The sequence below is a fragment of the Etheostoma cragini genome, chromosome 23 (assembly GCF_013103735.1).
Source record: "Etheostoma cragini isolate CJK2018 chromosome 23, CSU_Ecrag_1.0, whole genome shotgun sequence".
Taxonomy (NCBI): domain Eukaryota; kingdom Metazoa; phylum Chordata; class Actinopteri; order Perciformes; family Percidae; genus Etheostoma; species Etheostoma cragini.
This window is the reverse complement of record NC_048429.1, coordinates 13,305,184-13,315,985: the sequence shown is the minus strand read 5'-3', so window position 1 is coordinate 13,315,985 and position 10,802 is coordinate 13,305,184. Positions and strand designations below refer to the sequence as shown.

Below are 10,802 nucleotides of genomic sequence, written 5' to 3'. Positions count from 1 at the left end.
CATGCAGCACATCATTAGAAAGCTTAAAGTCGTGTGATTCCATCAAGCCCACAAAGCATAAGGTGACTCACAGCGGTTATAATCACGTTATGAAGTTAAGAAACACTGCACCGTTTCTGTCTAAATCGAGCGTGCATCCCTACCTTTGTCCTCGTGTCTTTATCCACAGCGGTGAAAGATATTCATAAAGTTGATTTCCTAAATCGCAAACACTCCAAGGAATTAGAATATCCAAGCCTTGTAATCCATAATTAGCTGGTCCCTTCACAATCTTGTAGTTTCTGGCCAAGTTTCGACGTTCAGAAATCTAGATAGTGCATCATTTCTCGTTTTTTATAGCTTGTAACCTTTTCCATGTGAGGGCTAAAAAGAACCTCGACACACCATTACAATCTGTGGCTTCTGCAGATTGCAATGAACCTTGTTCCAAGCCAATAGCATCAGCCTATCAAGAGATACCCTCAAGCTAAGCCAATGATATTGCACAGTCCCCATTGGGCCCACGTGGGAAAGATGGACAGTAGATCCGACCACTTATAAGAGGAGGTCATACAACTGGCATCCCTGTGTAGCCAATAAGAAGACGAGTTGAATGGTACCAGACATGGCCAGAAAAAAACTATTCCTGTGATCCCTTTCAGCTGTCGGAAAGCAAAAATATGGCCTTCTGATGGCATTTCACCATTTCATGAAATTATGATTACTTATTTCTATAAATCTATGTACTTCTTTCAGACATATCTGTGAGTGATGTGGATGTGTTTTTGTATTTCAGAAGTTTTGTATTTAGCACTTTTTTGGCTTTAAAAAAAATAAGAAATAAGACAAACGCACAGACATATCTGTAGAAATACATTCATATAAAATCCATTTTATAAGTCATTTTTTTCTGGATTTTTTCTGTTCTAAGTTGAGACATGTGGCTAGGGTACTATTTTAGTATGTAGCCCATGTGATATGCTTACAGTAGTGCTTTTTATTAATTTTTCAGTTGATTTACTTGGACGGAAATAGAAATTCTGTGTTCTAACCTCTGTAGCTCTGTGTCAGTAAGGCCTAGTGTCACACTGCCACTAGAAACAACAAGTTGAGAGTGTTAACTTCCCAATGAACTCAAGGTCATCCCAGAGAGCCAAAGCATGTGGAAACTGCAGCACTTTTTTAAGGGTAAAAATGTAGGCGAGAAAATCATATATTTACATGCAAACAAATTGTAGACGTCGTCCACACAACAGGAGGTACTGCAAAAAGAGGTTAGGCCAGTCAGGGGGTGATGATGTGATGTTTGCTCACACAAACGGCTTCTTTCTCTAAACTGTATATGCGTGTGTGCGCGTTTGTGTGTCCATTCATTTTTTTCCCCAACCAACAAAATCCAACCCAGGGCGGTCGGTGCATGTGTGTGTGCGTGTAAGACAGCTAAATTTAGAGACATGGTAAACACGCTGACTAATACTGAGATGCGTCATTTTAAGATCCTATGACTCCATGAGCAAAAAGAAATGCACACACACACACACTTACAGTATGTAGACAATAGCAAACGTTGAAGTAGTGTGGGATACTGGCGATGTGGTAATGTGACATGTAATGTAAAAAGAGGCAGTTAGCTTTGATGCAAAACCTTTAAGAAAGCTGACATTTTAACAATAAAATCCTTCTTCTGTTTAATTTGAAGGGAAAAAACTCATGAGTGTTATGGTTAGCCCTAGTGTGGATCCCAGAAGCAGATTTTGAACACAGACTCAATGTTAAAAGTGATTTATTGACTCTTGGTTGTAATAAGTCCAAGGGTGAATGGAAGGTGGTGAGGTGACAGTCCTGATGGAAGCGGAGGTTTACAGGTGGAGATGGAGCGTGGCAGGCGACATCAGTGGATGTGTTAAGGCAGGTGCTGCAGATGAGAGAGACAGGGTTAGATTCAGCAGTACAACAATTTCCAAAACAAAGTTTCTCACTAGTGACTGAGAATGAAGTTCCAAGGAGTTTACCACATAGTGAGTGAAAACAATTTGGTGAAGAGCAACTGGAGAGCTGGGTTTCTTGTACTGCTGGTGATTGTTATAGAAGCCAGGTTGGCCTGATAATGCCCGCAGCCACCACGCCCCTGGAGATGAGGTCACACTCACACACCTACCACACACACCACACAGGGAAGGAGACAAAGGGAAAGACTGAGAGGGAAAAACAAACAGAAAACACAGGGAATCTGGTCAATTAGGTCAGAACACATACAGTAAAATAAGGAGGATTGTTTTCTCTTACAGACAAACTATCCACAGACACACACACAAACCTAAAACAAAACAACATACTGTAGGTCTCTTTTGGAAACATACTGTACACACACACACACACACACAATTTCCTCACAGTGTGACTCTCCTTATCCCTTCGCATTCATAATGCTGTCATTTTATTCTCCGCCAGCGGAGGGGCTCCCTTCCTGTTAATTAAATCAGATGCTTATCCTCAAAGCACGGAGAGATAAAAAAGAGATGCAAATACTTATAATAACAATGTTAAGTCCAAAACACACGTAAAAATATCACACTTTCTCTGTAGTCTACCGTTAGCTTCCTACTAAATGTAGGCTACTTTTAAAATGCCATATTTTCCCTATGGGCTCTGGCTAGCATGCCAGCTCAACATTTAGTTTGTTGTTACTTGTTAATATTGCAACTGTTATTTGTTGTTAAATTATTGTAGTTGTGTGTTATGTGACTTTGGTTTACTTATATTATATATTAAAGGTCCCATGACATGTTGCTCTTTGGATGCTTTCATATAAGCCTTAGTGGTTCCCTATTACCATATCTAAAGTCTCTTTCCCAAATTTCAGCCTTGGTGCAGAATTACAGCCACTAGAGCCAGTCCCACAATGAGATTTCCTTAGTATGTTCCATTTCTTTACAATGCTGGGGGGCACTTTGCTCATTTGAAAGCCACGATGTCTCTCTCTCATGGGTGGTTCAAATTCTCTGGACGGAGAAGCAGAGAACCTTTTACTCGTTGCCTCGACGCATCCTTGTGCTTGGATGCTTTGTGGAGTTACGAGTACAGCATTTAGCTAAGTTAGATAACTAGCTTAGCTTGCTAATTTCATGATGTTTTTCTGCTACACCGGTTACAAATAACAATCCATGCAATGTTGTCACTCGTCTGGCGATAGGAATCTGCTTTTTCTACACTGTGACAAGTGTGTGTATGAAGCATTGAGTTGTGGAATTTGGTACATGTAGCGAGTGGCTAGTTAGCGGGAGGATTTTCCCTTTGCTGTCATGAAAAGTACCTTCTTCTGACAGGCTTGTTAGTAGAAAGCAATGATAGAAGCAGGGGAAATATTTATTAACAGTAAAGTGGAGATGTTTCTGTTGGGAGGTCTGCAAACAGACATTTACCAGTTTTGCCCAGTCCAGTTATGCCAGCAAGATAACAGCTAGGCTAATCCGGCCATGAAAGCAGTGAGCAGTGAGGTATGTTTCATGCAAACGACCCACTCTTGAATTGAGCTTACATACGTAAATGAGACTATTGAGGGCGCACGCGCGCGCGCACAGAAACACACACACACACACACACACACACACACACACAGAGGAAATACTTTTCATGACTAACTGTGTTCTATTTTATTGATGGTTGTCTCATCATTACTTCCATGCCAGTAAATGTGAAGCGCGGAATTTTAAATGAGCTGCAGCAGGAGTCAACAAAAGTTAAAGAGGGAGAGACAGGCAGAAAGATGGGAAGGAGATGGCAGCTGATGGCATGAGAGAAAAAGACAGGAACACGCACGCGCGCAAATACACACATACACACACAGACACACAGAGTAGGAGAAAGACAGGAGAGAAGTGACATCACATCTCCCTGCCTCTCTCTCCCTCTTACTGGCACCTTTGCTCCACTTCTCGCCGAGGAGGCGCACACACTCAGTTTCTCGCTATCCTCCTTCGCAGCTCACAAAAGGGGCTGGACCACACGGAGAAGGGGAAGAGGAAAGGCAAAACATTTTTTGACAGGATGAACAACACTTTCCTAAACATGGCGTCGATAGGCGACTTCGACCCGCTCAACGCGTCTATTCCTGCCACCAAAGTTGAAATCACAGTGTCCTGCAGGTAGGGGAATGTGTCTGTGTTACCTGGTTTGAGCCTTTTGCTTACGGAAAAAACACCGAGCTGCAGACGCAGCTAGAAGTCACCTGTACTTTAACTTTCACTTAAATGTTTAGTTCCAGTCAGGCGTGTTTTATAAAGGACTACGGCATTAAGAACGGCGTGGACAAATGTCATTCCCCCCTATTTTAATAGCGAATACACGTGAAGATGTCATAGCTAGCTTAATTAGAGAAGTGTGGTGCCAGCTGGTCACTTTAACGCCACTTTAACGCTGTTAAAACCAACTAGGACCTACTTCATAATGATAATAGGACTATTGTCGCAAAAGTGTACGTAATACGTGAATACTGTGGTAAAATTGTTAAAGTTAAACCCAGTAAGGTCAGCAAAAACTCACTTTTAAGTACCAGACGCATTCACGCTACTGTATAGCGTTAACGTTACTCTGGCATGTTTACAGTGATAGCCTACTATGAGAACACTGGTGTTTTATGGTTATAAAGGTACACTGTCGGACACCGAGTCACACGTATATACCATATTAAGTATAATATCATGGTACAATTGGAAATAGGGAACAGTAGGATACGGTATACTGATGATTTGATGTCACTGTAAATGTTCGGCTTGGATTTCCTTCACTGTCTATAAATCTTGGTTTATTTAGGAATTCCTACTCTGTCTGTGATCTGTTATTGTAGTATTTGACAGCTGAAAGTCTTGCTGTTGGTTGGTCACCTGTCAAGAGAGAGGCATCATTATGGCTTCTGGAAAGCAGGTGTTAAAATCATTTCTGTAGGCTATGCAGTTATGGTGTGTGGAAATACGATTGACAGAGATAGCAGGGGACAAAGCTGGTGGGTCTTAAACCTTCTTTGAAAGAGGTATTGCTCCGTCATTTAGGTAGGATTTTTCTGTCTGTGGACAAGCAGGGTGAGAAATGCAGAGAATGTGGTTTATTACTGCCTGACTGGTTATCCATAGGCTACAAGCTGTGCTTAGCAGCTCAGCCACATTTTCTGGGAAGCTCTCTATAAGGGAATCCAATTCATTGTTTAAATGGGTCACTTTACATCAGCTGTCATGTTATTTATTTAACCATTAAGAGGTTATTCCATACACATTTTAATGCTAATTATGGAGAAAAAAAATGTACACAAAGAAAAAGCTGTTGAAAATGAACTGGTGTTATAGTGCCATACGGGTCCCTGAAGCTGCACTGGCATTGTAAAATGGGTTGCAGTGTATTGGAGTTCCTATGTGTTGATTGAACTTTAATTTAGAGACCGTGCAGTGTGCGCTTATACATCATAATAATATAATAGCCTGACCGAGATATCGGCAGTCTGATATTATCAGCTGATAGGCATTTTCCAGTGTGAGCGTATATATGATAATGATATGAGAGCCCGACCGATATATCTGTGGGCCGAAATTATCGGCCGATAGGCATTTTCCAAACTACCAGTATCAGCCTTTTAACGGCTGATAAATTAATTGAATTTAATTTTTTTAACATTCATTTATAAAAAAATTTTTAATAGTGACAAATAACTGGTTCTGATAAATTAATATTTGAAAAATAAAAACAGACAAAACACCCTTCAACCATGTTATGAGTGTTGGCGCTGCATGGTTTGTCCACCAGAGGGCGCTCTACAACCTCCCTGTTGGCAACACTTTGATTTTTTTTTTGCTCAAACGACTTTAAGTTTTACATTTTATTTATCAGAACTTTAATATATTTGTCATGTTCCTCTGATCTGTTGTGACAAAACAAATGTTTGAAACTGCATTATCATTATTTTTGTGAGTACTCACAAAATACTACAAATTACTAATGTTAGGGAAATCTGTTATGTTTTGTTACGCGTTTCTAGACTTTTTTTCCTTTCCTAATTCCTTTTATTGGTCGGACTCTAGATGATATGCAAATATGTCTTGCCTGCAGTTATTCAAATGTAGAAAAGAAATCTTCTTGTTTAACTTTTTTTACTGAATCTATCCAAACATTTTCCTTCCCTGGGGTTGGACAGCTAATGCAATAAATAATATGGACACTGAAAATTTGTATTTGTGTGTTGACGTGGTTCATTTTGGCAGTGTTGGTGTTCCCCTTCCGTCTTTACATCGTTGTTGGTGGTTTTGATCAGGGTTTTTTTTTAATTTATTTTTTCCATCAAGCACAATGATGCTGGTAGGATTGCGATAAAGTGTAACCCTTGTGTTGTCTTCCCTGTGACCACGAGAAACATTTTTCACCTTATCTCCACGGTTTTGTTGCTTTTTACAACGTTCTTTAATAAAGTTTTTGTATTTTTTTTGTAACAATTTTCACCCCTATTTCGACTTCCTTTATTTCAGATATAAAAAAAAAACTTTAAAAACGGGTCAAATTTGACCCAAAGACACCATGAGGGTTAAAGAGTTGACACATAAGGATTTTGTATTGTCATTAAAACAGTCCGAACAAATATTCATTGAGGCATTAATACATTTTTTTTTTAAATCTTACACATTAAGTGGAATTGACTTTTATCCTTCTGCTCTCTAGTAAATGGTTTAATAGGAGTGCTGTACAATAAGGCTATGCTTTAAATGTTCTAATTTTGTTTCACTTATTTAATAAATTACATTGATTGCCCAAATGCCGGCACTGTTCAAAGATCAAGCCTTTTATGATGTTACTACCCTACTAGTGCAAGAGGAGTGAACAGAACCAGTTTCTTGCCCTGCCTGAGTCCCTTCAGATACTGTATTTCCAGAAGGGTTTTGTACCATCTCCTTAGTAACAGAGACAATGTCATCTTCCAGCAGAATATATGAACCTGTTGGGCAGAGTCAGTGAGTCAGCCAGCTCCTCACAGCCCCCAGGGGGGGAGTGTGTTTTGGTGGCTTTCCTCCCACCTCCAACCTGAGGTGGAATGCCATGGTTACGGCCAAGTATGTGGGCACGCATACATGTTTGTGTGAGCTTATAGCACATACGTTAAGTGTTTGTGCATGTGACAATTGGACACAAAGGGCAGTGTTCAGTATCACCATGGCTACTACTTTTTAAAAGTAAAAGTTTCCCTCTGTGTGTGTGTGTAGGTGGGTGTTAAAGTGAGACATTTCAGCAGGGAGACAATGGCTTAAGTGAAAGTAACATGAATGAAAGGTTGTTGTAACATTTTGGAATTTAATGTTTGTAATGTGGCTGTAACGGTAGCCACTGTCATTCGTAGGATAGGAGAGATACAGAACAAAAGTTTCCATCTTAACCGGTCGTTTAGTTCAGTATCTAGGGTTTGAGCGCATGTTATGTAAACAAAGGCAACAATCTGCATTCTGGATGAGCTACTTTGGCTACTTTCCATTGCAAATCAGCATTCCTGAAACACTCTGAGTGTACGTTCAGGTTTTTAGATGTTGACACCTGTTTCAGGAAAAACTGAAATAGGCACTTTGCCAACAAGTGACACATAATCATCTTTGCTTTCATGTTTGCATATGATTAAATACTCATACTTTTCAAATATTTTTAAGACCCTGAATGGCTTGTTAAGATGGAGGAAATAAACCAAGGAAAAAAAAAAAGAGACTTGGAGCAGTCCCTCATTCGATGTAGCTCTCCCCATGTAATTATGGTTTAGTCGGTGGTGACATAACCGTTGCAGAAATATTGACAGATTCTCTTAGCCTGCATCATTTAATTTTGCTGGTGCTGTTGGGGATATGAAGTAAGAGCTTGGTTTAGACTCGGCATGATCAATGGGAGAGCCTGAGGTTTCAGCTGGGATCGATGCGCCACCAACTCTGCCCACTGCGCTGTACAAAAGCCAACAAGCATAAAAGTACGTACTGTATAGGTCTAGATATGTGAGTGGCTGTATGAACCATTCCTCACTCACCCGTACTCATACAACAGTCCCTGAAGAATAAATCCCTGGGGCTGTTACCAGGGGACTCTGCTGTGAAAAGCCTCAAGTCATAAATATTCCATTACTTCATCGATCGGGCAGCACAAGCTGTTACCTGTTTTTTCACACACACACACACGCACATAGGACTGTGAAATAGGGAGAAAATCAGATATCACGATATGCTTGACCAAATACCTCGATATTGACATTGTGGCGATATTCTGGGGTTGACAAATAGACCAGTCTAATGTATTGCCTACTGATTTGATTACAGCAAAGACAGTGTCGGCAGTGTTGAAGGCAAAATAGGCTACAGTATTGACAGGTGCCACACTTGAAAATATATATTTTTCTATTTTACATTTATATCTGCATTTATGTCCAAACCTAGAGATATTTTCCTATTCTATTTTGCCTGGAAATTCTTCCAACACGCTGAAGTGTCGCGTGAAAAATAGGCGTCAGTCCTGTTTCTAGCAGGCACGCGTTTTCAGGACGGCTCGAGTCGCGACTGAGACGTGCGTGTCACGCAGGCAGTTTGTTGGCTCTGTTAACATGGGAGCCGACATAAAAACGGACACGCCACGCAGCCGACACGCTCACACCACGCTTCCTGTTTGTGGCTGGCCTAAGTCTGAAATGACTACTGCAAAAAAAAATGTGGGGCTGCAACTAACAATTATTTTCATAGTCGATTAAGCTGTTGACTATTTTCTCGATAAATTTGTTGTTTGGTCTTTAAAATGTCAGAATATGGTGACAAATATGGATCAGGGATTCCCAAATGCCTAAGATGACGTTCCAAATGTCTTGTTTTGTCCACAACTCAAAGATATTCCGTGTACTGTCACAGAAACTGATTCACATTTAACAAGCTAGTGATTTTTAAAAATATACATATAAATCTGAGTTTGCTACTCAGTGTTTGCTAATCACTTCCTACCTTTTGTGATGATCATTAAAGAAAATCAAGAGATGGATTACCTTCTCTAATATGTTATTAGAGAAAAAGCCTTTTTTCCCCCCATATGAATTTCTATGAACAATGCAATAATCTTTGCAGGTTGCATTTCAACAGAAAATGGAAGTATGTAAAAAAAAAAATGTAATTTTTCTTCTTCTTTCTCCTCTTTCTTTTCTACGTAAAGCTGCTCTTAGTCAATTGTATAAGCTTTATATAAGACAAACACAAAATCTTCCTGTTATTGGTAGTATGCAGCATATCTCTAAGACAGGTAAACAAATGTTATGTTATGCCGCTTGCATTTCAACACATTGTGCAAAAAGTATGGCTTGGAATTCAGCTCTCATACAAAAACACTGCGATATGAGGTAGTAAAGTAAACAGAAATATCACGTGCAACCGTGTTAACAATCAAATCACGGCAGTGTACCGTGGAAGTTCAACATAGTAAACAAACATTGAAGGTGCTTAATTTCCAGTGAATAACTGGTGGATGCTCATGGAACATGCAAGTTCTTGTGTAAGAACAGGAGCTGGTCGACATGCCCTGGTGTGAGTGTTCTCCACAACGGAGTACACTCGCTGGTACCTCGGCTACAAACTATGCACCATATCCCGAAAACCCTCGTTGGGACATCCATTGCAATACATTTTGCAATGGATTTAGTAATCCGCTTGGCCCTGTCCCAGTTCAGTGGCAGCTGTGCCATTGCTGCTCAATTGTCTTCTGGCTGCCTTCAGGAACGGGTTGCTGTTCTTCCAACACTGAGCGGTGTGGTGAGAAATGTGGTTTTGAAGATTTGTTTGATTTTCCCAAGTTTTTGATCGGAGTTCCGCACACCTCACACACAGTGTAGGCCTTCCCCTCGACCTCACAGAACCCAAAATGCTGCCGTACGGCAGCTTTTAAGGTAGCCGGTGCACGTCGTTTAGGTTTGTTGCTCGCCATTGCAGCCATTTTGTCACCACTTAAACAACTCGCACATTTGTTTGGTGCACATGCGTGTCTAGCAGAGAGCCTTCAGGCAGAAGGGAGAGTTTTCTGTAGCGCTCTGCAGAAAGTAAACAGAATGTTCTAATGTCATTCTTAAAATTGGGATGATTAACTTATCTGCGTCGAGCATTGAATCGTCCTAGAGAGAATTGCGATGCATCTAAGAATCGATTGTTTTTCCCACCTCTAGCTGCTACCTTCCTGTTATTGTTCCTTGGCTAACTTACTACAGGTGCTGTGATTTAAGGTGAAGGTTTCCTGTGTGTGTTTTCTCATTATGTCTATAAGAGTAGGGCCGCATTACTGTTTTGCTACTGGCCAAAATGTAACCGTAGTTTGCATTAGCATGAAATGCCTGGTGGGGTTTGTGGACCAGCTTATTAGTCCGATTGTGTTTTGTTCAGGCAAAGTTTTTGTACAGCTGCTTATGTTTATAATTTTTTTCATGATTTGGCAAGCTATGAGACACTCCGGAACGAGCCATCTAGGTTTGAAAGTGCCGGCGTCCAGGCCGTCTGGCGGTGCGTCGGTGGTGCAGGGCGAGTTTGATTAAATCACTACAAGCTGATGATCGGAGTAGGGTAATCGGGGTAAATGCCGATCCCTAATCAGTAAAAAAAAAGCCAAAATTGTCTCCGATCCAATACTGTGATGGGGATTGGGACATCCCTAAATCCCAGTGATAAGAATACACCATTTCTTTGTTGCAAACACTTCTCTGTGCTGTGTTGTTCTCAGTCTGAAATCCGAGGGCAGGAGCATGTCAGCTCAGCTGACGTATTTGTATCCAGAGGAAAATTGGATACTGAATGCTG

General features: G+C 40.6%; 1 protein-coding gene across 1 annotated transcript in view; it reads left to right on the top strand.

Annotated features, from left to right (window-relative positions):
- Positions 1–4,026: 4,026 nt before the first annotated feature.
- Positions 4,027–10,802, top strand: part of LOC117938822 (copine-8) — an 82,164-nt gene continuing 75,388 nt past the window's right edge. The window contains exon 1 of the mRNA XM_034863729.1: positions 4,027–4,124. Coding sequence (XP_034719620.1) covers positions 4,027–4,124 — 98 coding nt within the window. The remainder of the gene's footprint in view (positions 4,125–10,802) is intronic.